Genomic DNA, 27,281 nt, shown 5'->3' on the forward strand with positions numbered 1-27,281 from the left:
TCAGTCATCATTTGCACTATCTTTGCTTTCCCTGTCAATCTAAAGCGCCATGCCTCGACCAAAGAAACCCGGGGTAGAACCTAAAAGAAGATCGCGAAATGGCTGCTGGTATTATCTCAGATCAATGGAGTCTGGTCATTCTTACTCACCAAACACAGGCCATGTAAAGCTCGAAAAGTCAAATGGTAAAGCAGTTCTAATTGTGGTCTCATGAAAGAGTACTAACAGCATCTCATAGTGGAGAAGAAAAGCCAAGCTGTACCAATTGCGAGCGCCAAGGGGAAACATGCGATTACAGTATAAGACTCAACTGGGGAGGCCGTTCAAAGAAAGATAAGACAAGTGCAGCCTCTGATGCTTCGAGTGCAGCGTCTGGCAGTCCGTACCAGTCCTCCTTCCCATTTGAAGAGAACGTCTTTTCGTCTGCCCCGGAACCACCCGTGCAATCACAACACACACGATCAACATCAAGAACATCTCCACCTGGATCTACGCATTCCATTGATCCAGCTTTGATGCAAAAGCCGCATGATGCTATCCGTACTGAAGCGATGGGTGCGGACCTCTACCTTCAAAACCAAACGTTCACGTCCGTTCCCTACAACCATACACAGTATCAGAGTACTGTTGACGCTCGGTCGCATGTCGCGTATGATTCGGGTGCTTCCAACTCCCGTAATGCTGGCTTCACATATGCCAATCCTACGATGCCGCCGCCACTGCCGGGTTCAATGGATTCGATGCCCAAACGCCATCAGTATGGCTTCTCTACAGACTCGAACACACCAACATTACCAGACGCAAATTCGCCGAACACACTTTCACCGACGCCATACAGTCCCTATTCGGCTATGCCGCTAACACCCATGTCAATCGGCTCAGAAGGAAACATTATGCAAACCTCGTCAACACCGCAAAATTCAGCCCAATCACCGCCAGATCTCCGCCGTGTGTCCGTCCAGTCTCTCATCAATGATCTCCCGAGAAAGAGGTCACGGCCGGCCGGTGACGAGGTTGGACGTGGCCGACAATATCCAATTGCTGATTCTGCGTTCACCACCTACGGATACGACTTGGGTCTCCCTGATATCGACACTCCGAGGAATGACGACTTCTCTGCTATTGCCATTTTCAGCCCGCAAAGCAACACCATGGGATTTAATGATGACACAACCTATGGTAGCGCTGATCCCCACGGCAAAGACATGGCATTCGAAAGCGGGGGCTACTATGCAAAACCAGTTCCGATCAGGATTTCGAAGTCTTTAGAACCACTACCGTCGCTGCTCGTAGAGAACCAGATGAATCTCTTGTACTTCCATCACTTCATCAATCACACAGCGCGGGTTCTTGTCAATCATGACTGCGAGCGGAATCCCTTTCGCGAGATTTTACCAGAGAGTAGGTAAACATCAATCTTCATAAATCATTGTTAACATGAGCAGTGGCTGTACAAGATGAGAACATCATGAATCTTCTTCTCGCGTATAGCGCGGCACACCGAGCACGCATGCTCAATCACCCCGAGCCCTCAAATCGCATCGCCGTCTGGGTGCAAGACGTATTCCCCAAACTACGTGAAGCGCTCAACGATGATCCCAACACTGTATCGGATAGTACTTTAGCCGCAGTGATAATGATGGCGAGTCTGGAGGTTATATCTTCTGGAACATTCGAAGTACCTGTATCCTGGCAAAGCCATCTGACTATGGCACGGCAGATGATCATCCAGCGTGGCGGACCAAAGGGCATGGGGCGGCATGATCGTGTGGCCTACTTCCTCTCGCGTTGGTTCGCATACCTCGACGTCCTCGGCTCACTAAGTGGGAACAAGAACGACACACCTCTTGGCTCCTTCTACTGGTCTAGCGAAAACGCTTCCGCGGACGAAGATTTTGAGATCGACTGTCTAATGGGCTTTACAACAAGATGTGTCGGGTCCCTGGCCCGTGTTTCTGAACTAGCGAAGCGCTGTGAACCGCAGCGCATTGATGAAGAAGGCAACGTGAGGGAGGGTTGGACACCTAGCCCTGAGATTATAGAGGAAGCCGTTGAGCTTCGTCACGCACTGGAGGAAGGCTTACTAGGCCGGAACATCAGGAAAGGATGCAACCACCGCTCCAGTACCTCCTCTGAGTCTGAAGGTGCATGGGATGCAACCGAGATCTACGCGACCAACGAATTATTCCACTGGGCGGGTCTAATCCACTTGTATCGTCGCGTTCTCGGAAAACCCGTCATGGACCACGAAGTTCAGCAAGCCGTGCGAGAGATTGTGGGCCTACTGTACAAGATCCGGAGAGGAAGCACAGCAGAGGCATGTTTGATCTTTCCCATGTTTGCTGCTGGCTGCGACGCGCAAGACGAAGGACAGAGAGAGAAAATCATCGAGCGGCTGAGGAGTGTGGAGGGCTTCGGACTGAACCATGTAAGCTCCTGTTATCAGAAAGTGAAGGCTGACTTGCTTACTCCGTATCAGGTACCTAAAATCAGTACGCTCATGAAGAGCGTCTGGGATACCGGTAAACCGTGGGAGTCGCTCGTCTCTGGCGAGTTCTTCGGCTGAGAATACCTTCGTGAAGATATATTGCATTGCCAACTTGGGTCCACGAATCGATGCGATGACTACGAAGAGTCACCACCGAGTGCTAGTAATACTGCCGTCATGTCAATCTCATATAGGTAAGTTGAGAGAGCAAAGGACCCGACAGCATGGCCGTCTGGTGGATTGATGGAATTGATTGATGGCAATGAGGCTTGCGTTGCCCACATAGAGTCAGCGCAAGATCGGCGTCCGTCGACTGCACGCCCTCGACGCTGGGTATGAGAGAAGCGATAGACTGGCCAATCTAAGGACCTGAAAGACGAGAGTTTGATGGACGTGAGGCTTGAAAGAAACTTAGCGCGGATATCAGGCTGGTGCGATATTACGAAGGAAGATAGCGTAGCACATGGGCATGGACAGAGAGGCAGATCGACCGGCAACAACCAATCAAGTTTAGGAATACAGTATTTCCGAGGGGTATCATCCATCCATCTGATATACATATCATCATATTGTACAAATGCCCTCCATGAAGCCTCAAACCCTCTGACCCACCACAACAACATCCACGCACCAAAATTCCCACCCTCACCAAGGCCACCAACCCCCTCTAGCAACTCTCCCCACAGCTCTCGTCCCCTTCCCCACCTCATCAGCCCCCTCCCTAACCTCCTCCACAACCGCATCAACCGCCTGCCCAAACTCCTCCCTCTCCCTCTCCATCGCCTCAGTAGCCTGCCCCCACTTCTGCTGCGCCATCCACCGCTGTTTCTCAATCGCCTGCCGCAGCTCCTCCTGCAAATCGCGTATTTCGGCTTTTGTGTCGTGTGTCTCTTCGATGGTTTCGAGTTTGTACCACAGGTAGTAGGTGAGTTGGTATGTGAAGAGGGCGCCGAGGAAGCATTTTAGGAGGGGTGAGCCAAAGGTGCCGTAGTATGCGCCCTGTGGGGGGTTTGTTAGTATAGAATATGGGGGGAGGGTGGTTGTTGGGGTATGACGTACTACGCGTGATGGCTCTTTTGGCGGCGGTGCTGAGTTTGGGTTTGGCGGCGAGCTGGGAGGATGCGGTGCTGGTGCTTCGGCTGCATATGTTCTTCGTGATGCTTGGCCCATGCGCTTCGGTATCGCGCTTCTACTCCATATTGACCGTGTTGCTCTGATGTGATTCATGGTGTCGTAAAGCTGCCAACTTTTGTCCCCGCTTCTGAGCTCGTTCGGTCGCCGCTGCGTGTTCGCCGGGTACTGCGCGAGGGAAGGTGTCGAAGAACGAAAAGTATAAAGTTGATTTGTCTGCGAATATGCGACACAGACTATTGCGCTGACGGTGGTAGAGCTCTCCACGTGCAAAGACACGCAGATGCGACAAAAGTCTCCAGACAGAAAACGGTATAAACCTCCGTCCACTATCTCCGCGTATTCAGCTAATGCCGGGTACCCTAGCGCCACCGCACAGACCCACGCGATGCACTTTCCAAAGGGAACACGTTCACCATACAACTTGAACCCTCATTTCCGCTTCTCTCTCTCCCCTCTTACCAGACACTAGACGCTCGCTTCCTTTTTCCCGAAACCTTTCCTGGACCGCGCGATTTACAGCCATCTACTCGTTCCACGTACACAAACACACATCATAATGGTACGATACCACCCACCCCCTTCGCGGCGCAATGGAGCGGCTCTCCCTCCTTTTGTCGCATTCATACAACAGATGGAATAGGTAGCTAACCACTGCTACCAATGTACAGGTGCAAACACCACAACAACGCCAGGCAAACATGCGTTTCGCCAAGGCGCAGGAGAAGAAGATGGGCAAGCCCGAGTCAACGGAGCCCGTGGTCAAGAAGAGGGCGCCTCAGAAGAGCCCCATTAGCCGGTTCTGGATCAGTACGTTCTTTTCGCCCTGTCGTCTACATGGTTAGATCTTGTGAGGACATGTGCTGACTGATATTCCCACAGTTGTTCTTGCTTTCATACTAGTCGGCGGTCTGCTCTTCGAGGTCCTTAAGCTCTTCTTTTAGAAAGCTGGGGTCATGCAATGCGATGCGATCGATTACCGGACGAATACGACTTGAACTTGATTTCGATTTCGATTCTACAAACATGGGGGGACTACACAAAGCACACATATATGCTGGAGAGTGGATAAAAGGGAGAAGCTGGGAACAGCTTAGATGAGCAACTTGGCTTTGAGGCCACTTTCTTGCGTCAACTATATAGGGCATACGGCGTTATAGAGGCATCATTGCGGCATCAAGGGGACTTGATATAGCCGATTTTGTGGTAGCAAAATACCATTGAGCATTTGATATCACATCTGTCCAGGACCAAGACACCCATCCGCCGCGTGCTTGAGCTACTACTCCTCGGGCGCATCTGCCCCTTCATCCATGACCACAGTCCGCCTCTTCTTTTTCTTCTTCTTGACTTTGCCTTCTTCCTCGCCCTCAGCTGCGCCTTCAGCTGCGTTCTCGTCTTGGCCCTCAGGCTTGACCTTCTTCTTTTTCTTCTTCTTGATAGGCGCTGCTTTTTCCTCTTCACCAACTTCCGCTTCCGGTGGAGGCGTTTCGGCTGGCTCGTCTCCTTCCACAGTAACCTTTCTGACCTTTCTCTTCTTTTTCTTGACGGCGACTTCTTCTTTGACGTGTAATCTCTCGCTCGCTCGCTGCATCTCAAGCCGTAGTCGCTCGACTTCCTGGAGCGCCTTCTTCATCTCCGCGTCTTCCTGGGCCTTCCTCTCGACTTCGAGTTGAGTGAGCTTGCGATTTGATATGCCTTCGTCATCCAAGCTCAATGACCCAAGACCGGAGCTGTCAACCTGCAATAGTGATTTCTTCGTTTTCCCTGGACGTGGTTGCACGATGTCATCTCTCGAAGCGTCTGGTGCAGCAGGTCCAAGTGTCTCATCGCCCATGATGTCAACTTTGCGCACAGGCTTGCGCGGACTCCGCGATCGCGGTAGATGTTCAGACGATGACCCTTTGCTGTCGAGGTTGAGCTCCATAATTGGGATCGAATCGATGTCGAGCTCGTTGTTCTCCCTGTTGCCATCTCGCACTATCCTACTCAGTGGTGTGGCTGCGCCGCTGCCCTTATCCGCTTCGGGGTCGATGTAGAATGGATCGTCTTTGTAGCGTTCTTTTCTTTCAGCTTTCCGACGCGCAATGATATCAGCGTCAAGATACTCATCCTCCGCTGCGTTTTGGTATGATGTAGGTTCTTTGTGCGGCGCATCCAGGCGTTCTGCAGCCGGTGCAGCAACAGCAGGAGGCTCTGAGTATGCGGTTGCAGGCTCCGAATAAGCCGCATATACATCATCCTCCTCTGTCTCAAAGCCTTCCGTATCAGCTGTGTAGAGCAAATGTTGTAGGTTGGGGTTGATTGGTGTATCCAGGTCCAGATCTTCAGGCAAAGGAACCTTGCGTTGGGCACCAGGAGCGACCGGGTTCAGCTCAGCACCAGAAAAGAGGGCAGGTATAGCTTGGGTAAGTAGTAGAGGTGGATCGGTGAATGCATCCTGGTCCGCGCTAGCAGCAGTGCCTGATGCAGCTTCTGCCGCGAGACGCATGAGTTCAAGGTACTCAACTGCCCGTTCCTGAACTTCCAGACTAGGGTGTGTGGAAAGCGGCTCCAAAAAGTGGATGATGCGAGCCATGAGAAGGGACATAAGGGTTTTGCGCTCAGGAGTCCATGAGACTTGATCGTTTCCAGCCATGCTAGAGAAGACCTTGGGTATCGCTTGCAGATACACAGCGAGCGTTCTCGAGGATAACTGGAGAGAAGAGGGGTGTAACAGGGAGGTCATGACGGGCTCCGGGCGAGTGAGGTAGTTGGCGTACTCTCCAACCAGCCAGCCAGCGTATTCCAGTACACCTTGGCCGCCGTTTCCGGATGCTGGGAACATTTGGTCTCTCCGGTCAACGAGCACGAGCGACTGTGCGGCATCTATAGCTTCCGATCGAACGCTCTTCACCCGAATGGCAACGTTCTGTAATTCGTGTCCGATGCCACCACCAATGTCGTCCGAATGTTCTATTTCTTCCTCATCTTCCATAACCGAGGTTGCCTTTGTTGCTGGTGATACTCTGACTAGCTGAGTAAGTACGTCAATGTACCATTCGAAGTCGGCAATGTTGCTGTAAGTATCGCGTGAGCACATCTCCAGGATCCTCCGAATGACGCTTATCCTGTAGTCGTCTGGCAGTGGCGGCGGCTGGTCGGATTTCTGTTCATGCTGAGGCAGATTCTCTTCTGCGTCGGAGTCGTCGTCACCATAAGGTGATATGCCAGTCAGCCTACCTCGGTCGTTGTTAGGATCGCTCGCTGCTGAGGCAATCGGTGCGTTTCGAAGCTGTCGCATCAACCTTCCAACAATTGCTGTGAGGTTGTCTGCATTAACCATGCCAACTACCAGATCCAAAGCTCGCATCCGTATTGAGATATCAGGGTCGTCGATGCATTCGAGGATGACGTCTTGCTGCTGAGAAACCAAGTAGGGATGTGATGTGACGATCTTCTCGAACGCGAGTAGTGCGACATATTTTACTGCAGATTGATGAGAAGCCAAACGTTGAATAACAGTGTATATTAGCTTACAGTTTGCATCTCCCTCTATGATCATCATGCCGCGTAGTTTGCCAACACATAGCTTTGCTACCTCCTCACCTTCCGCAGTGCCTTCTACGGCTTCTAGGATACCACCCTGGATGATACCACTGATACATTCGTAAAGTAACGACATAGCAGACGTCTCCCGTATAATCTTGGTCAACGGAGGTAGCAGTTTCTTGATGAGTCGAGGTTCTAATGGGGTCAATGTTGCAAACTAAGGCAGGTCAGTTCAAGTTCTGGTTTTTATGTCCTGTGAGCTCAGTGCTTACAAGTTTGATGAGCTTAATGGCCATCCAGTTGTTGCCTCCTTCTACTAAGAGATCAAATAGTCTTGGTGCAAGCGGTAGGAAGTCCTGCGGTCTCCTCCATCCCAGCTCGCACACGACGTTGACGATTGCCGCTGTGACGCTCGCATCCTCATTGTCATCCAACAAGCGCTCCTTGATCTTAGGCCATGCGGGTCGCAGTGTCTCTGGATACACAAGAGCCAGCCGGTATAGTGTTACGACGGTCTTCTTCCGGACCATTGCGTGCGAATGCGTCAGCCGCGGTATTAGGTCGGAGAGGACCGAGTTGGCCATGCTCGGGTTTATGACGTGTGGTATCGCGCCTAGCGGGAGGGCGATGTACTGGGGACTCGAGCTCATAATGTCCTTCTTGAGCTGGTTTTCGGCGAGCACGAGGACTTCGGTATCCCGTCGAAAGCTCTGTACTGCGGCGAGGTAACCCGTGCGCTTCTGCTTGAACTTGGAGCTTGACATGACCTCGAGGACGTTGAAGCTGGCCCAAGACATGTCGTGGCCGAACATCTCGAGGTACGTGAGCTTCATGAGGGCCGTGGCCTTGAGGTCCATGTCGTTGGTCCGTATTTCCTTGCGACATTCTTTTATGCTCTCGGCGATGTACTCGCGCTCGCTGCCTTTGTGGTTTCGGAGGCCCCGAATGAGGTCGAAGAGAGATTTCTCGAACCTGGAAGACTGTTAGTCACGACACTTGTTTCGGAGATTTCGGTGCGAGCATTACATTTTGGCGTGGCTCAGGTAGCGTCACGCAGTCGTGTGTCGAGGTGTGCAAGCGCGCGAGGAGGGGTAGGTGTGCAGCGTGAGGGTGAAGGTGGTGGGCCACTAGGCATCATCATTGGGAGGCGGTCGTCATGGAGGGGATGGTTGGCGACATGAAAGCGGGCTCTAGTCGGTCGTCTGCAGGGAAAGCGACTGCTTGTCGGGTCGAGGCTGTTGACGTGCACCTGGAGTCCAGAGGCTCCACTACCGAACGCCCGCTAGTTTCGCCGGCGGAAGCTTGGGACAGGCATCCCCATCAGCTTACCTAACTCGACATGCTTCTCCAGACACTCTGTCGCCATTGACACGCACTCGACACCCAAAGTCGACGCCCGCAGCCGCCAGCATGACACAAGCCAACCTCCTCTCTCCACCCGCGCAAATACCACCGCCCGCCGCCCTCGCCCTGTCCCAAAAAGCCCCCCTCGTCCTCTCCACAACACCAACGTCGACGCTCCCGTGGCCCCTCTCGCTGCTCTTCTCCCGCGAGACACCCGAGACATGGACCATCCACGAGAACCTCTTCCTCTCCACACTCCGCACCGGCGACGAAAATGCCGCCCTGTCAATTCTGCAGCGCCTCGAGGCCCGATTCGGCGACCACAACGAGCGCATCATCACATTGCGCGGCATCTACAACGAAGCAACGGCCCGGTCAGATGCCGAGCTGGAGAAAGTGTTCGAGGCGTATGAGAAGATACTCCGCGACGACCCCACCAACATGAGCATCCGGAAGCGGAGGGTTGCCGTGCTCAAGGCGCTGGGCAGGACCGCCGATGCCATCACCGCCGTGGCCGTGCTCCTGAAGAACAGCCCCACCGACTCCGAGGCATGGGCCGAGGCGAGCGAGCTGTATGCGAGCCAGGCAGCCTGGGGACAGGCGATATACTGCGCAGAGGAGGTTCTGCTCATCACGCCGAACGCATGGAGTGTGAGTACCACAGTGCCCGGATGATGCCATACGTGTACTAACCCGCGCCCAGGCACACGCACACATTGCGACCCTACACTACCTCTCCACAGCCTCCAACAACCCACCCAACCTCAGCTCCCTCGCCCTCTCACTAAAGCACTTCTGCCGCTCCGTCGAGCTCAACGACGCCTACCTCCGCGGCTACTACGGCCTCAAGCTCCTCACCACAAAGCTCAATGCCATACTCTCCGACTCCGACTCAGCAGCCAAGCGCAACACACAAGAAGACGACGATATCCCCGTCCCCAATGCCCAAACCGTCAAGAAGCTCGAGGAAATCGCTACAAACAAGCTCGCAGAAATCATAAGGCAATACAAATCAGGAAAGAAGGCCTGGCAAGGCTACGACGAGGCCGAGATTATTGCTGCGCGGGAACTGTTAGACAGAGATGGCAAGACGGAGCGGTGAGGGACTGCATCCGCAGCAAGTGACTGAAATGGTCATGAAACGGGGCGTTTTGGGCGTCTTTGGTGTAGACACGTGGAATACGTTCCTGGACAAAGTGTTTCCAGCACAGTTGCTAGATACCATTCCAAGTGACTTATTAATCAATCATCAACAAATCATAATGCAAACACCGAGAACAATCACGAGTGCACATGTGTAGCCAGAGATGAGTGAAGATTGTGCATACAAAGACGCTTAGCAAAGGGTATATATCCATAATTATTATTACGAGAAGAAGCCCGTCAGCTCCCTCTCAATCTCAATTCCCTCGTATGCCCTTTCCCGCTATCCTCGTCCCTGACCAAGTTCGACGCTCCGGAAAAAAACAACACCGGACCCTTTCATGCAGATCAGAAGAACAAAGATAGATGGATCGTTTCCCAATTTACCCCACACCACAAATGCCCTAATGTGGATATATCTGCCGTCGATGCCGGATGCTAGATAGGATAGCCTAGCGGAGCCGAAACGAACAATGAGTAAGAAGAAAGAAAAAGAAGAAAAGGTTAAAACAACGCCTGGAGTTGTTGCAACGTGTATGTTTTCCTTCAGTTCAACAGAAACAACAAGAAACGCCACCTGTAAATGCCGGTAAATGAAAAAGAGAAATACAAGAATCTCGGCCATTGGCCATTTTAAATCGCTTCCATATATCTTCAAGAAAGTGGTGGTGGAATGGGAGGAGGAAAGAACAATTAACGGGACTCGTTTCTTCTTGTTGTTTTTCTTTCCCTGGAACCATGATATCCGTTGTACGCGGGCGTTTCTAATGTAATGCGTTTGTAGGTGCAATGAGAGAAAGGTTCGTGTATGCGTCGCGAATGTGCGTGACAACACCTAGATGTTGAGACCGCGAGTGAGGTCTTCAAGGCCGGAGCTGTTGTTCTCCTTGCCCTTGGAGTGCTTGTTCTTGCGTGCAGCCATCTTGCCCCAGTCTTCGTCCGCGTCGTCCGTCTCAGCGGGGGCCATCATCTGCGGGCCGGGGCTACCCTTCTTCAAGATGCCCTTGATGGTGCTGGTCCTAGCCTGGTTTGCGCCGCCGCCCGAGGCTTGGAGTGTCATCGAGGTGCCATTAGAGACAGCGTCGGAGTGGTTGACGACAGGTCGGTACCTAGCGGACAAACCAATGTTAGAACGCTCGGATGGGGCGATGGAGGGAGTGTACCCTGGATTCGGGCCCATGAACGACATGGCGCGCTGCTGTGGTTGGTTTCCGTTGCCTGACATGAAAGACATCGGTCGATTTTGTCCGTTCGGTACATTGAGGAAACCCCCGCCTCCCATTGTACTGCCCATCGTGCTACCCGCGTAGCCGGGGTTGGGCATCGCCATCGACATCCGGGGATCTTGTTGTTGGGGCTGCTGTTGCATCATCTGTAGCTGCATTTGCTGCATGGCGATCATCTGCTGCATCTGTTGCATCTGCTGCATGTAGTCATTTCCTTGCTGCATAGGGTATCCCATCTGTCCCATGCCCATGCCCATTCCCTGCATTTGCCCACCCATCATGGGGTTCATCATGGGGTTCATGCCGTTCATCATGGGCATGTGTGACATCCGCATCGGGTTCTGAGGTTGGCCGTTCGTGTTCATTTGCTGTCCGAGAACACCAGTGAAAGGCCCTCCCTGGGGCTTTTTCGCCGAGGCACCGCCCATGTACTTTTGCTTGGTCATATCCCTCATCTGGATCTGGTCCACGAGCGAAGGCTGCGACATACCAGCATCTTGATACATCATGTTAGGGCCCATGCCCATGTCTCCAGCAATCGAGCCGCCTGCGACTGATCCAGGACCACGCGCAAAGCCATTGAAGCCCATGGACTCTCGGTTCGTCGGCCGTACCAAGCCTCCTCCAATGAAAGAGGAGTTGTACGGATCCTGGGGCAAATGTCTCGCGAAAGCAGGCAGGTTCCCTTGACCCATGCCGCGTTGACTCATGGCACCTGCTGAAGCCGGGCGATCGGGTATGTAGGAAGGCATCGAGTTCGTCGGTTGACTGGGGAATCTGTTGCGAGCTTGACTGGGGAAGCCGTGTTGGGCGAGAATGCCGAGCGGTACATCCTCATCTTCCCATTCTTCGGCCTTCATGGAAGTTTCCGAGGGGAAGCCCATGTGATCTGCTCCCGGCTCTGCAAGACCCCCAGGAGCTGTGGTCGACCGTCGCATAGCCTCGCGGGCAAAGTGCATCTGCTGATTCTTGCGTCTCATGAGCTCTTCTTCCTCTCTTCTTTTGATGGCATCCTCCTCGTCCTCGTAGTCTTCGTCGTCGGAGCTTTCCTCAGGTGGTGGCTTGTTCATTTGCTTCTTTTGGTATTCTCTGAATTCGGCCTGCGACATTACTCTCCTACCAGCCGCTGTGCCAGGGACGGATGCAGTGTTGCTGTCTGAGGCTACTGCGGCAGGTTTCTTTGCTGTCGTGATTTGTTGCTTGGGAGCAGGCTTTGACGGCGCGAACAAGTCTTCGTCCTCAGCGTCATTGTATGGAGAGGCCGTCCGAGCGAGGGAAGCTTTGGGGGTTGTGTTTGTGGTCGTGCTCGAAACAGTGGCTGATCGAGATGAATAGGGGGTCTGGTAGGAATTGGCAGACGACGTTGAGGTGGAGTTGAGCTGTTGTTCCGGAGAGCTTTCACGATATGACTTCCTATCAGTATATGATTTGCGTACGAACTGTGCATCTGCATCTTCGAAAGTAGGTGCTGGTTGGAAGGTAGGGCTTTCTGAGGCGACTGGCGCATACGATGAGTATTTGTGGGGAGGCGGCGGCGGCGGCGGCGAGTCGTTGTCTGAGTTCGGAGAAGCCATGAGGTTGTCGGTAGAGTTGCGACTGTCCCAGCTCTTCATTGGCGGTTCAATGCCAGTGGGCGGTAGAATCTTGATGGGCTCGGCTTGGAACGTGCGCTTCTCCGAAAGCAGTGAGCGTCCTGCGGTTTCTCGTTGAATTTCGGGAGATTCCTTGCGGCTTAAATGGCCAAACATGTCGTCCTCAAAGCCGCCGAAGTTCAGATCTCCCTCGAGCTTGGGCGGGACCGCAGTGCTCGCGTAGCTGGATGTGGTCATGGCGCGATTTCTGCCACTCCACCCTGACCCTGACAGATCCTTGTATGAGGAGACACCGGAGCTTGACTTGGGCAATGAGGGTAGGTTCTTGCGGAAAGCGCTCACCGACGACGGAGCCGGAGAGCTGTTGTGTTGTGAGACGGCCGGTCGAGGGATATTAGTAAAGAGGTTGTCGTCAGAGCTGGTGTCGGTGGAAGAAGGGAGTGTAGAGGTGGAGCCATGTTGGCCATTGGCGTAGGGTCTCGAATTGGAAAATTGAGTCCCACTGCTTGACTTGCTGTCGCTAATTAAAGGGTCAGTCCGGCCGACGCTATGACTAGTGGATACGAAGCTTACCGTTTTGACGATCCTGGAGACTCATCGTCAACAGACTGGTTGCGATTTTTGCTGCCAGGATGGCTGAAGCCACTGAAGCGAGGAAACTTTGAAGATCTCTCTTTTTCTTGTGTCTTGCGCTGCTCTTTTGCCTTTTCTACTTCCGTCTTGCTCAGCACCCGGAAGGCGCCAGAATCAGCAGGTGCAGTTGTGGTGACTGGACTCGTTGCGATGTCGACTTCGTCGAACACGTTGCCCTGAGACTTCCGGCGGGCGGTGAATATCCCTAGGCCTGGCTTGCCCATGTTGTCGAGTTGTGGTTTCCAAGTACGAGAAGCGACCAATGCCTCGGGCGGCCTATTCTGATGTGAGATGCGCTATCATATACTTCAAGACGGGCGATGCGTGGCGGTTGTGGTCGAGGAAGGAGCGACGGGTGCGGTCAGGAAGGAGCCAAACGTGGGGATGGGCAGGGAATGAATGGACGACTTGATCTAAACGTCTGGTATTAGCTCTGATTTTACGTGCCACTGGCGATGCAGCGTGCTGGCGCAGTGTCGAGAGATGGGGTGAGCGGGCGCGGCGGTGTTGCTGTGAGAGCTGAGTCGGGAGCGTCGTTGAGGGCAACTTCGTATTACCGCGTTTCAACGTCAGGGCCGTGTCGATCTAGCCGCGTATTGATAATATTATGCGCCTCGAGGGATTCGCTTGCAGTACGCGGGGGCAGGAAAGCTCGTCGTGGCAAGATGCGCCTCTGCCACTTTCCAGCGCATCGCCTGGGCCGCTTGTTGGTTTCGAGTGCGGCGTTGCTCAATCCTTCCGGGGCCCGGGAGTTGGGTGGGTTGGGTGTGCGACTTACCAGACACGAGGCGGGTAGCAGCAGCAGCACCTGTTCAACGAGTGACAATGTCTAATTGCAGACGGCGGCGACGCGATGATGTAGTCGGAGGGCACGCGCGGAGAAAACGGCGGGATCATGAACGAGTATAAGGGCGCGCACGGATGGCACAAAGCGTAGTCAGGAGTGCGCCGTCCCATCATCTTCACTCAACTGCCCACTGCCCTCTCGCTCGGCCGGGCCTGCATCTGCCTGGGTACCGAACCAATGGCATCCTCCCGCAGTAGGCATAGCGCCAAATCGAGCGGCCATGAACTGCCATGTTGGGTTCTGCCATGTACAATTGCGTCTTGACGGCCATTGCAGTTTGCCCATGGCGCGTCGAACGCTGGTACGATTCCTGCTGTCTTGCACGTAGCTGCGAGGCTGCCGTGCAGCTTCACACATAAGCCCACCTGTTGAGTCGACGGCTGCAAACTGCTGGTCGAGGGTGCTGGTACAGTAGTGTAGCCTCCTAGTCCGACCACCATCCATGTCCGGGACCCTCATGCCAAAATTAGATGGCTAGGCCAAGAGAACTCATCAACCATGGTCTTTCCAGGGCCGCACGCTCGTTGCTCGCTACCTGATAACAACGCCTGATCGACAGTATCGACGCGCAGTCCGCTCGACGTCATCAACACCTGCCATGTGCAAATTCTCACTGCGCCTGGTGTTTCGGCCCTGGACACAAGACCCTTCGTATTACACTGCTCCACAGCATAACGGACCCTCTCGGACCATGCCCGCGGTCGGCGCGATACCGTCGAGCCAAAATTACAACCAGCCCACATCTGTCTAGCGGCCCTGGTCCATAGGCACCGTGGAAGCTTGAATGGCTATGAGTCGAGCCACAAGCCAGGGCTGTCGTTGCTTGTGATTACTGCACGCCAGGATATGTGATGCTCCATTCAGCCTGCAGACTCCGAGATGACACTTCTGCAAGACGAGACACTTCGCCGCCCGGGCACTTCTCTTGCTCGTGCCTAACATGCAGCTGCCTGCAGGCTCGCTACCCGGTGCGAAAACATCGCCCAAGCCCGCGCGCTTGCTCTAAACCCTGCTGGATTCCCGTCTTAACGATATCTAGCTAAGAGAAGAAAGCCTGTTTACACTTCACATTTGCTGCGCGCATTTGTTGTTGGGCGCACAAATTGCTTTGGATCATTTCCCTCCCAGATCGATTTCAGGAGGCTGCTGGTGGCTTGCCAATGTTGCCATGATGAGAGCACAGACGCTGCCGGGCAGGCCGCTACTGCATATTTCTCCTTATGGCTACACGCATGCAAGCCAATACCAACCTCGCTGATCTGGAGGAAAGCGTTCAGTTCGTGAACTGCGACCACCTCTCTCCACCGCCATGGCAGGACGTCATGATTACCATTACTTTGCGGCCCTTTTTCGACGCAAAGCACTCCGAGCTGTTGCCGGGTCTGTAACGCGTCTCATCGAGAGAGTTTTTCTTGTTCCAATCGTACGATTTGCTGCGCTTCTGCAGCTGCATGGGCTGAACGCGGCTCGCCAGCTTCCCGGGCGCTCGCTGTTGGCTTGCACCCTAGAGTCGTGTTCGACGAAGCGCTGCAGCATTACTGCGGGACATGACGCCGTCTCTTTTAGCTCTCCCGCCCCTCATTAATTCCAACCTCTCGTTTGCTTCAATTTCAACGTTCTGTTCACCCCGCCTGCGAACGCGTAATCGTGATCTGGGGGTCGGTCAGCTAGCCTCACCCTACTTGCGTCTCAACACGTTCGATCGATCTGCGCTCGGCTCTCACTGTCAGCTCGGCTCCTGGAGATCAGCCGACCCAAATTGGTTGGCATTCGCTCATACCGCATGTGTTCCCAGCTGGTGACGGAACTTTTTGTTAACTGTACAAAGTGTTCATTGTCGGTGCCTTGCTTCTGAACTCGCGCGGTAACTCGCAAGCAGGACCTGCCGGCTTTTCAATTTCGCTTTATCCACATTGCTATCACGACTCCTTGTCTTAGCATCCTCAATGCCAAGACGTCGCAACAGGATTTCGGAAGGTCCAATGAAGGAATTTCGGCGAGACCGTTACATCCTCGATAGTCTTCTGTTATGACCGCGTCAACTTTGTAGCGAGTCTCGGGCATTTTGCTTCTTTGCTGTCGGCTTCACCTAGTTTGCTTTGTTTTCCGTTTCTAGTCTGTTGCCATCCGCCCGGTACCGTGTGGAGATGGGACAGAACACTCATGCAAGAGACGTCTCTGCGTCCGGTCATGAGACTCGATAGCGGTGTATGGCCGGGCTAGGACCATGGTCACATTTGACAGGTCTGGTGAATGTAACGGCCGTGTATCGGAAGACGACAGCATTCTTCTGCTCGAATGGGCGCACACACGGCGACTGTGTAGATGCCGCACTGATCATATCTGCGGTGCTTTGGTTTTGACGCAGGGTAATGCTAAGAGCTCACGCACCGTTACGTCGATCGAGATGAGCAGGTAGGATCAGGTTTTTACATATCGGAGAACGTCTGTCGCTGAGAAAGAGTACGGGTGGCACTAGGAGAGAACGTGCTGGTGAAGACAGATAGTCTGAGTGTACTCCAAGGGCGGGCGCGTTACGACTGAGTGCAGCTTCCCAAATGTCTGCACCGAGGCTACCGCGGACTCACCGAAGCGCATGGACGCTCGAAAGGGTCCAATGACGCAACTGCGTAAACAGTGACAACGCTCAATCTAGCCCAACACTGCAATTGCTTCTTCTCGTCTGGTGGTCAGACCCCCACACTTCACTGGCGCTACTCCACGACTTTCCTCTTACATCGGCGGCAATACCAGCAATCAGGCCTCAGCAGAACGTACGAAAAACAAAATCTGGTCAGCTTCCGCGCAACATGCCGACTGAGTTCCTCGATCTTCCACCCGAGCTCCGCAACGAGGTGTACAATATTCTGTGGAAGGACACACCTATTTTTGAGAAGTACTATGACGTCCGGAACTCCGTCATCGTACGGCGCTCCAAGAACACGTGTTGGAACAGCTTGACTGGCGAGAACACTGCACTGCCTTTATGGCTTTTATCGTGTCAACGGATCCTTCAAGAAGGCATTGCGGAGTTTCTGTTTCGAAGTCACTGGTCGATACAGTCGAACGGTCGCGTTGACCTTGCGCGCAGGCCTGGGATATTCCAACCTTCCGAAGCTCGTGATATCTCCTTTCACTTCTTCGACAGTCTTTGGGCAGAGCTTCAGCTTTCTGAAGATACATCACCATTGATGTATCACACACCCGATGCGGAAACTATTGACGTGCTCTCGCAATGGGCGAGCAAAACAGGCAAAGCCAGGGGCTTACACATATCATTCATCATTCCTGATGATGGTGATGGGATGTTTGATGAAGAGTTGGATTTGTCCAGCATTGCCAGCATTGCGTTTGCCCACGACAGTCTCTCAGAACTCTCAGTTTCGCTGGAAACCGAATTTCCGCACAGGATTCATGAGGAGTTCAGAAACACCACCGCGCGCGAGGTCAGGAGGTTAGCCTCGTTCATGATGTTGGCAACTGTTTCCGAAGCAGCTATTGAACCTGATTGTGACTCCGAGAGAGATTGCACGACCTTCACTGTCTATCGCCCGCGTGGCCTCCCCTGATCAACCTACCCTTGGAACGAGCCAACGATCTGGGAGAACCTTGATTGAACATGGGTAATTTGTGCTGGTGGGACAGCACACAGTTAATGGCTCATTCATATATGGTACGACAACCGTTATCGCAGGGATACTGGAGGCAGTATTCAATCGTCTTGTTTCCCCACTTCATCCCATTACATTGCAGAAGGCCCGCAATGCATCCCCTCTCTCCGCAATTTGGAAGATGGACATATATTGCGCTCATGCATGGATCGCTAACTGCCGAACCTGGGCATATTAGCCTCATATACCGTTTCAACTGGCCGGAGAGACGGCCCCATCCATAGCCAGATAGCTCTGAACTTCAGCTGATAGCCATAAAAAGAGTCAAATCAACATCTTGAACCATTAAAGGGAAGTAGACTTGATTTAAGCCGTACCTACTTGCAAGAATGCGCAGCCTCATTGCCATCGTGGCCATTGCCTTTGCAACACAGATCTCCGCAGCATGTACCCGCGAAGCCCTCAAATCTATCACAGACGAATTCCTCGCCGCTCAAACTGCGGGACAAACAACCTTCCCTTCCCTTTCTAGCACCGTCGCATACACCGAAAACCGGAAGAGCGTCGACATCAAAACTAGCATTCTCTCCAAACCCATGAAAATCGACCATGCCCGGGCCCAACACGACACAACTCAATGCGCTGGGTTCACTGAGTTTATTGTCATCAACACCGCCGCGCCGTATGTAATCGCAACGCAACTCCGTCTCGACAACAGCACCAAAGTATCGCAAATCGACACCATCTGGACAAGCAAAGGAGACTGGCTCTTCAACGTCACAGGCACATACTACTGGGCCACGCGTGAGAAGTGGGATCCTATCCCCGCCGCCAACCGCGATACGCGTGCTGTCATCAAAGCAGCAGGAGATGCCTACTGCGATCTCTTCAACAACAAAAGCGTCACAGTGCCGTGGGGCTCGCCGTGCGCTCGCCTCGAAGGTGGTGCCTATACAGGCAAGGGCGAGGCGACGGATAGATGCGACGTCGGTGTTCCGAGCGGTGTGCCGCTGGTCAACAGGCAATATGTTATCGACGAAGAGTATGGGACTGTGGATGTTATCATGGATTTTGGAGGTGTGGCAGGACAGGTTGGGGCGGATGGGTTGCCGGATAGTCATGAGTTTAGGGTTGAAGGGGGGAAGTTGAGGTACGTGCACACGCTTTCAAGTTGTGGTGGGAAGGCGTGCATATAGGATTTGGATGCATTGATGTGCGCATGTGGGCACGTGAGGGTCATGGGCGTTGGGCAATGAGTAGAATGAGGTTGAATGATCGAAGTTTATGAGAACCATGTGATAGTTACCTGGCAAAGGGGCAAAAGGGCAAAAGGGAAATCCAGTCATATCACATGTTAGTGTTAATCGTGCACTTTTGAGAGGCCGTTGTTATGCTATAGGATTTTTAGGTTATAGGTTATGATAGGAATAATCACGATCCCAACAGAGGACTCACTCTTCAATCATCCTGACCACTACTCTCGCCATGTTCCACTTGTGCGCATGGCTTCCACTTCGAAACTCCATCAGTCTTCAATCCCCATACCACATCACCACATCTCCGTCAGCATCGTACCACGCCTCTGCACAGCCTCTTACGTCCAGGTAATCCACCCACTCATCATTCTCCACGGCCAGTGCTTTCGTCACTCTCTTCAGAACACCAGATGCATTGCCATCGAAGCCGCCAAGAAGTGATCTATCCGCTTGACTTATCTCCGTATCGTCTCGCACAACGTGGTTGATGGATTCGCGGACATGCGGGACTTGTGGCGCATCTGTCATGACGACATCTCCGGACCCGTCGATGGAAGAGGCGCCGTGTATGATTCCGTTTCTGCACACGAGTCTCTTTTCAACGAGAACAGAGTCAACGTAGTTATGTAGACGCCAAGTTTTGCACTTAGAGGTATGTGTGAATGCCCAGATCAGTACTTCAGGTTGGGTCTGTATTGCAAGCTCACAGATGCCTGCCAACCTTGCAATCTCGGTGCCACTGATAGTGAGTGGCCATATGGAGCTGCTATCCTCGCCGTTGCGTTGTCTTGGTAGATCAGAGGGAAATGACTCATCCCACTAGTTTAGCCAATGGTTCCTCTTACGTCCCAGTGGGATTGCTGTAGAGGCATTATAGGCATCCCAGCTCTTAGCGTTTTGCTCCATCTGCGATAGACGAATGACGTCTGGGGGAACGCTGTACAATAGGAGAGTGTCGCCGTAAGCCACGATGACGCGGACTCCCTGGGACAAATCCGCAGCCGCACTATACAGCCTTGGTACAGCGTTCTGTTCTGGCGGAGTGAACGTGATCTTTCGAAGAAGCTTCGTAGGTCCGCCAAGAGGTGCGTCGCAGCCTAGTGTCAATAGGCCGTTGACAGGGTCGATAAACAGGACGTGATACCCGTCACTTAGCGGAAGTGCGTGATAGTGATCACAACTAGGTGAACCTGGGCGATCCGTCGCAGATTCAAACCCAAATGAACCCCAGAATGACGCCATGGTGGGCCGGCCGAAGAATTTCCGGCTAATGGCAGGCCGATCTTCTGGATGTGCTGCACTGGAAATAAGACGGAGCTTCTTGGCAGATTCGAAACCTGGTCGTGGCGAAAGAAAGTACAAGTGATCGCCTGCTGGATGTTAGGCGCATGGTAGACCAAGGAGATTTGTACTTACTCGGTGCTGTGAGCGGAAACTAACGACTCAAACTCTGTCCTGTGAGCGCATCAATCCAATGCAACTCGATTCCTGCTGAGCATCCAAAGGCGACGCAGCGACGTTGCGGGCAGATAGAAACACTGCGTGGCGGATCATCTTCAGCGCAGAGATGACGGTATATCGTCGTGGTTCCCCTTTCGACAGGAACGGTGTGAACGCATGACTCGAAGGTGCAAAGCCCATGGGCAGAAGGCCTTCGTGAGGGTCCGGAGATGTTAAGGTTCCATGCGTGATTGACGAAGTGTTGATCGTGGGTTTGATGATCGTCCGTATTCTGGAGGTCGATGCGCTGGTTGTTCGACCTTACGCCAATCGTGTCGAAGGCTGCGGGATCTCGCTCTTGGACGAATGGACGATGCATTCGAGCCATGTTGCGTCCTTGAGGACTCATCCCAGCCTCATAGTCATTGATACAGCTAGTCTGCATAGACGCAGATGTGGTGACACCCTTCTCCGGCCCATCAACATCAACATGGACATCGACGGAACTGTTGCCTCCGACCGTACGTCCATAGTGGAGCTCACAAACCAGGCCCATGCGTCCTTCGAGAAGCGCTGCGATAGCGTGTCGACCAGAGGAGACGTCCATGCTCATTTCGATAACCCTTCTTGGGCATACGACGCTAGTGATGGGCATTGGAAGTCCACTCTCGAGGTCGTAGATGTAGATTAGGGTTTCTCGTGCGATACATACAAACCGACCACAGAGACTTGTGGAAAATACCAACCCATTAGTATACCCATTGGCTAGCTCAGTGAAGTCGATGTCAGAGCGTTTTACGATAGCGGCTCTGATGTCCAGTCCGTTGCCGCTCCATCCAGATGACAAAGCACACTGCCGCGCAAGGTATCGACTCAGTGACCATTCTTCGCTGTGCGAGACAGCGGCCGCAATGGGATGAAAAGCAGCACCATGCGTTGTGCAAGTAGTATTCTTAGTGCTACTCAGCCAACCACCTCGGCTTAGCATTGCATTGAGCAGTTTCTTATCGAGACTTGCCCGCATCCAGTGCCGGCACGTATGGCGTACGGCGTTGAAGTATTTTGGGCCGAGGTAATCGTATACGTGCTGAAGAATCTCAATTGGAAGGTGGTATGAGTTGGGAAAGGTCGGTGGTGCTGCCACGCTCAAAGCGAGATACCAAGCACGATTTGTCAGCCTCAACGCCTTCCATGCAGCCGTATCCAAGTACGGTGAGAGGAGCATAGCAAAAGTACGAACCGGAGACGTAGGTGCGTGCCCAACAAGATTGGGATTACTGCACGTAGCCTGACCTTGTGCAGGAGTAAAGAATGGAGAGCCGTCCCCAAGCGCGATGACAAAAGGGCTTTCATCTTCTTCTGACGGTGTGCGAACGCCGAGTAGAACATCAGTCACGGTTCGAGTGATGCCTTGATCGGTACCAGGCTCCAGGATCGCATCCTCAATGATGCTGGCACTGTCGAGCATCGAAAAGGAGTCGGTCCGCGCTCGTCGTAGTAGTTGTACGTCGCTATTAGTTTCTGCGAGACTGGGAAGGCGAGACAATGAGTCGCTGTAAGACCCTACGGAGCGGAGGCTTGGTCCGCTGAACATGAACGTGGCAGGCGAGACCATGTCTAGGCTGGGTACTGAGCCGTATAACGAGGACCCAGGCCTGGACCCAAAGCTAGATGCTCGCGATCTTGCTTCCGGACTATCTGCTATCACATTACGATCTGGGGCGCTACCGAAGAGCGAAGTGATGTATCTGTGGAAGGCCACTCGCGGCCTAGATTGTAGACGGGATGCGAGAGCAGTATTGGAACGGTCGGCTTTGGCAACTCGAGGTAGGGTCTTCCGACTATGAGGGATACGGGTTCGTGAAGGTCGAGGAAAGACATGACGAAGAACTTCGGAGCGTCTTGGGACTGGTGATTGCGCTTTGCTTGTATTGTCCGGGGTGGCTTCGTCTAATGGCATCGTCTGCGATAGGGTTGCGTCAGCCAGGAGTGGGGTCGTCATTGCGTAGTCCATTGCGTGCGACATTTGTTCGCGGTGGGAACGGGGCGGGGTGAGAGACAGTACGCGCGTTGTTGGCGATCCCGAGAACGAGGCTACCTGAAGAGGTTCGAGTTGTATGATAGGAAACGCTGATTCGGACTTGGTTTCCGCCACCCCACGCGAAAGGTATATCTGAGAAGACGTGGTTGAAGCACCCCCGTGATGGAGGTGCACCGTTGGTTCAAGGTGAGTTGCTGATAATAATGACTAGCAAGGAGATCAGAAGAGTGTTAGCCAGTTCAGAGGATGTGACTACTTTCAAATGACGAAAGAATGCGTGGCGTGGTATGGGTATCGCGTCTCAGAAGTGCCTGCGGTGAGTGGGTGAAGAACGTGAGGTACAAAAGGGTAAGAACATAACCAAATTCATTGCGGTAGTGGGTATCAACGAACACAAACCAGGAAAGAACGACGACTATACAAGGTGGTGAGGATGTCAGATGCATACAAGAAGGAGCATCGCTAACCTTGTCGAGGAAAGTGCGCCTGGGCTATTCCCAGCTGCCATTGGCATCATCGGTCCCAGATCCATGAGATCCGTTCTGAGGTCTTCCGTGCTTCTGCAGTAACCACACATCATTCAACGGCATGATGAGACTGGGGTTCTGGAATCGCAGGCCGCGTTCGCGGGCTTCGTCTAGTGTGAGTCTGCCTGCTTGCCCATTGGCGACCGCTTCTTCCTGAACGTCGCGTCCAAGCTCCGATTGTTCCGGACTTCGCAGGCTCCGTAAAGCGATGAACTTCATCAGTGGCCGATAAGTGCGCGCAAACACAACAAGGAACCACAGTGTGCAGACTACGAGCGGTGCTACCATGACGGCCCGTTTGAACGCCTTCTTCAGAGCCAGTTGACCAGCCACAGTGATTTGGAACAGTACGACACCGACGAGAACGCGGTCACACATCATTGTCCAGCCTTTGCCAGTCGAGTGTTGTCTGTGCTCCATTGCATACAAGAGTTGATACTTGTGCACAAAGTGACCAATCATAAAATAGGCCAAGCCAGTGAGCAGAACCATCCATGAGTCTTGCAACACACTGTAGACGATACAGATGATGAAGATCAAGATGGTTTGCGGCAAGAAGAACCCGTAACTGAAGACCGGTGGTTGTACCAGTTCGGCGTAATCTCTTGGAGTCTTGGCGCCAATCAGATAGACCGGGTACAGAGAAAGGGCACCAAACTCCAAAAGTCGGAATGGAAACAGTCCGAATCCCTGAAGGATGATGAAGTTGGTGTAAAAGCCGAGTAGATTAGAGAGCGATGTAGCCAAGGCGTATGCAATTTGCGTAGCGCTTGTAAGCTTCTCGGCGAAGCGTTCAAGCATTGCCAGGAAACCGGAAGCAGTCCCCAGTATGGTGAAGAGAATGAAGAAGTTGAAGAAGACGAAGAAGAAGTTCTTCGAAATTACTGATAGCTCAACATCGCCCTGTGAGATCATCCCTTGCTTGTTGGCAAGCCCTAAATGGGGGTTAACATGGCAGACATTGACTGTTGACGGCTGGCACACTTACAATCGTACAAAAAAGGTACAAGTACGTTGATCAAAGAGACTGCCAACGTAGGGAGTTGATTGTTGAAAAGAACCTCGAGGTTGGGGTGCTCGTGCAGCAGATTTGCCAGACCGGGTAGTACCTCTTGAATGGAGCACGTGTTCAAAGCACCGGCGATAGGTACGAACAGGACTGTCCAGAAGATACTCAGAATACCAATAGCGATTGTAATCGACCAAGATCGAAACATTCTTTGGCCGCGAGACAAATATGTGTTGGACCAAACTACGTCCTGTGGTGCCGGACTTGTGTGGGCGAGGAGCTGTAGTGGCGAAGGGTCGAGCACAGCCTGGATGGCCATTTGCGCACTTGCAACGCTGTCCATAGTCACAAACGCCAACGGAGTCGGTTCGAATTCTTTCTTGCGCAGCGCACGAATCTCGTCGTCGAACCTGCGCAGTTTCTCTTCGTAGTAGTCGATGGCATCTACTCTCTTGTATCTCAACTTGAAACGGCCGTACCAGATCTTCGCTGTTGGGCGCTGCTGCGCATAAGGGCTGATGTGGCCAGGATCTCGTTCTGTGTCACTCAGAAAGCGGCTTGTCTCGCTCTCCTCATTGCCGCTGCTCTCAGCATGTTGTGGCGGATGTGGCTGGACGACTGGGAGAGTCTCCAAGCTTCGTTCTACACTTCGACTTCCAAGATGGACAGTCCAGGCTTCTTCCAACTTCCGCAAGACAGCCTGTCTTTCGACAACCTTGTTGTCGAGCTCTTTCCAGTTCCTGCAAAGGGTCACGCTTTCGACTTTCCCGATGCCGAGATCCATAATGAAGTCCTTAATCTTGTCCTCAGACCGTAGGTCGACAGGGATACCAGATAATCTAATGGTCCGGTCGGTGATGGTCGTCTGGCTTCCCAGATACTCTTGCCGGACATCGATTATCCTCCTCGTTTCCGAAACAATCAGGTACATTATGAGGGCGGTGAAGAGGTACACGAATACAAGATACATCCACAGATAGTCGGTGTATTGTTCGTAGCCGGAGGCAAATGTCGAAAGTGTACTTCGTATTTCAATGCGCTCAGGACTGGGCTTCTTGTCAATCGAAGACTTCTTTCCCTCCTTGTCCTGGTGTGTGTCGTGGACTGGTTTGATGACGGCTAGCGCAAAGAACAGCGTGACAAGCAGGAACTTGATAGCCATCTTGAAGAAAGCGAGGTATACGTAGGCGTCGAGACCGGCTGAGGCGAGCACCTGCTCGTCGGTGATCCTCCATAACGGTATAACCCAGCCGAAAAAGCTATCGGGAAGGTCGGGCAGCGAGGTCGCGAGGTCGTTCTGCTTCTTGCGTGCAGAGTAAAGGCCTTTCCATCGTGGGCGGAGGAACTAATCCAACCAGTCAGCAGGTAGGTCGCAAGACGAAACTGCGAGTACGTACGCAAAAGGCCAGGAAAGCCACTAGGCCGAGCGCGGCGGAGAGGGAGACTTGGAGGTGGAAAGCGCGCTGCGGCCGGTGTGTGCCGTAAGGGTCGTTGGGGTCGCTGGTGCCATTCCCGCAAGTACCGTTGCCTTTGATCATTGCCAGGTGCTCTCGTGGGTCGCCATAAACAGAATTGACGTTGAGGGCGTTGTTAATAGGAGGATGGAGGGTGGTGTTGGCGATGTCATGATGCGCACGCTAGCCGCCCAAGCCACGCGACTCATACAAGCTTCACCCCGGTCCGTTACCCGCCTCGTTTTCTGAACCCTTCCTCACCGCATATCACTCACCGCATGCATATAACAGCTGCTATTCGCTGCTGTGGACATAAGTTCGTCTCGTGATCACATACTACGTACTATGAATGAGTGCAAAGAATTCGACGGCGGTACCAACTAGGTACAGTTCATTGGACAGATGACGTGTCACAGAGCGGATACCTGCAAATACTTCCCATCCGGCAATGGGTAGGTTTGACTAGCAAGAGAAGGGTCATATGAGCACTGGACAAAATGAATACATGACTGGGAGGACTGCAGTTGTATTTGCAGATTGCTCGGATGCAGCTGCTACTACCACTACTGCGTCTATTCCAGCCCGTACCGACTGCTGTATGCGAGGATGCACGCGGGTTGTTCTTTCGCGTTTCTTTTTCCAAGGGAACCCTGTTGCTTCGTGCACTTTGAAGGAGGACTCTCGCGTTGGTCATTGCTACCACGAAACTGATTGCAGATGAAAGGAGACACCAGGGGCTGTCAATTGATGCCACAAAGCGCTTCGCCACACTAGAGGCTGTCTAGAAGCACCACACTAAACGTCTATTGAAATTACTCGACTTGACAATCAGCGTTTGTGCTCAACAGTGTCAGGGACAGTTCGATTACAACTGCAGACCATGACGCTTCCAAGGTTGGGTTTTCCAATGTGTGTAGTCTATTCCTCTTATAGTCGTACCTCGGGAGACGCGTGAACACGTGCCTTATCGATAAGAGGTAACGGTGATCGCGAAACTTCGCTGTCGGGAGGCTCTCCGGTTCCGCAGGCGTCACTAGTTCAGGTGGAGAGCGTAGGATTATCTAGACGCGCGCTCGCTACTATTTCTTTCGTACCTACTATCATTTCCTCTTTTTGTAAAACTACTTTTACACTACACTACTAGCTACATCTACTATACCTTACTACGGCCGGGCACCGCAGAAGAGCTATACCTATTAGTTAGGTATCTATATACGTAATCTACCTATTTACTATATATTTACTTACTAGCGTTACCTTTCTACTATATATACTAGAGGTTTCTCTCTCTATATAGAATATTAATATATTATATACTTTTCTCTATTTTATAGGTTATAAGCCTATTAACGCTTTTAAGCGTAACTTAGCTACTTATATTACTTTTTTCTACTAACTATATAGCGCTTAACTATATTATTATTTATACCTCTAACTATACTACTTTATAAATATCTTTTACTCTCTATTAAATATAACTACTTTTTATAACGTTACTACTATTTTTAGTAAAAACTTTAAAAAGCTTAATAAACTTAATAACTATAATAAGTAGTTTAAGGCTTTTAAAGAGCTTACTTTTTTTAATAGTTATTTTAATATTTATAATAGTTAAGTTACTTTTCTTTTTAAGCCTAAACTTCTAACTTTTACTACTTCTAAGCCTTAGTAATCTATCTATTCTTATTCTAATAGTAATATTATTTTATAAATTACTATATTATATTTACTAAATAATACTACTAACTAACTTACTATCTACTAGACTTAGCTAAAGAACTAGAAAAAGTTTAATAAAACTTTCTACTTTACTACTACTCTTCTCTACACTATAGTTAAGCTTTAGATTTAGAAAAAACTTACTACTAATAAGTTTTTTAATCTACGTAATACTTTTATTACTATTACTACTAATAATAAAGTGCTTAATACTATTATACTTAATTACACTTTTATTAAGCTTAATTAAATTAAAATATAGAATCTAGCTAATATTTAACTTCTTCTT

General features: G+C 52.0%; 8 protein-coding genes across 8 annotated transcripts; 4 read left to right on the plus strand and 4 right to left on the minus strand.

Annotated features, from left to right (window-relative positions):
• Positions 1–1,151: 1,151 nt before the first annotated feature.
• On the plus strand, positions 1,152–2,566 carry J4E93_007393 (uncharacterized protein; the record flags this gene model as incomplete). Its single annotated transcript, XM_049345303.1, has 2 exons — positions 1,152–1,401; positions 1,446–2,566. 2 exons carry the CDS (start codon positions 1,152–1,154, stop codon positions 2,564–2,566), a joined length of 1,371 nt encoding a protein of 456 aa, XP_049197533.1.
• A 567-nt stretch (positions 2,567–3,133) lies between these two features.
• J4E93_007394 (uncharacterized protein) lies at positions 3,134–3,715 on the minus strand (the record flags this gene model as incomplete). The annotated part of the gene is made up of 2 exons (XM_049345304.1): positions 3,134–3,487; positions 3,548–3,715. 2 exons carry the CDS (start codon positions 3,713–3,715, stop codon positions 3,134–3,136), a joined length of 522 nt encoding a protein of 173 aa, XP_049197534.1.
• A 605-nt stretch (positions 3,716–4,320) lies between these two features.
• Positions 4,321–4,563, plus strand: J4E93_007395 (uncharacterized protein; the record flags this gene model as incomplete). Its single annotated transcript, XM_049345305.1, has 2 exons — positions 4,321–4,429; positions 4,502–4,563. 2 exons carry the CDS (start codon positions 4,321–4,323, stop codon positions 4,561–4,563), a joined length of 171 nt encoding a protein of 56 aa, XP_049197535.1.
• Positions 4,564–4,901: 338 nt separating this feature from the next.
• Positions 4,902–8,173, minus strand: J4E93_007396 (uncharacterized protein; the record flags this gene model as incomplete). Its single annotated transcript, XM_049345306.1, has 4 exons — positions 4,902–7,087; positions 7,139–7,367; positions 7,423–8,122; positions 8,145–8,173. 4 exons carry the CDS (start codon positions 8,171–8,173, stop codon positions 4,902–4,904), a joined length of 3,144 nt encoding a protein of 1,047 aa, XP_049197536.1.
• A 387-nt stretch (positions 8,174–8,560) lies between these two features.
• J4E93_007397 (uncharacterized protein) lies at positions 8,561–9,596 on the plus strand (the record flags this gene model as incomplete). The annotated part of the gene is made up of 2 exons (XM_049345307.1): positions 8,561–9,145; positions 9,198–9,596. 2 exons carry the CDS (start codon positions 8,561–8,563, stop codon positions 9,594–9,596), a joined length of 984 nt encoding a protein of 327 aa, XP_049197537.1.
• An 876-nt stretch (positions 9,597–10,472) lies between these two features.
• J4E93_007398 (uncharacterized protein) lies at positions 10,473–13,312 on the minus strand (the record flags this gene model as incomplete). The annotated part of the gene is made up of 2 exons (XM_049345308.1): positions 10,473–12,975; positions 13,029–13,312. The coding sequence occupies 2 exons, from the start codon at positions 13,310–13,312 to the stop codon at positions 10,473–10,475; spliced, it is 2,787 nt and encodes a 928-aa protein (XP_049197538.1).
• Positions 13,313–17,935: 4,623 nt separating this feature from the next.
• Positions 17,936–18,742, plus strand: J4E93_007399 (uncharacterized protein; the record flags this gene model as incomplete). Its single annotated transcript, XM_049345309.1, has 1 exon — positions 17,936–18,742. The coding sequence occupies one exon, from the start codon at positions 17,936–17,938 to the stop codon at positions 18,740–18,742; it is 807 nt and encodes a 268-aa protein (XP_049197539.1).
• Positions 18,743–22,774: 4,032 nt separating this feature from the next.
• Positions 22,775–25,357, minus strand: J4E93_007400 (uncharacterized protein; the record flags this gene model as incomplete). The annotated part of the gene is made up of 3 exons (XM_049345310.1): positions 22,775–23,745; positions 23,799–25,164; positions 25,217–25,357. The coding sequence occupies 3 exons, from the start codon at positions 25,355–25,357 to the stop codon at positions 22,775–22,777; spliced, it is 2,478 nt and encodes an 825-aa protein (XP_049197540.1).
• Positions 25,358–27,281: the final 1,924 nt, after the last annotated feature.

Source organism: Alternaria ventricosa (genome assembly GCF_023758065.1).
Source record: "Alternaria ventricosa strain BMP 2768 chromosome Unknown scaffold_13, whole genome shotgun sequence".
In the NCBI taxonomy this organism is placed as follows: domain Eukaryota; kingdom Fungi; phylum Ascomycota; class Dothideomycetes; order Pleosporales; family Pleosporaceae; genus Alternaria; species Alternaria ventricosa.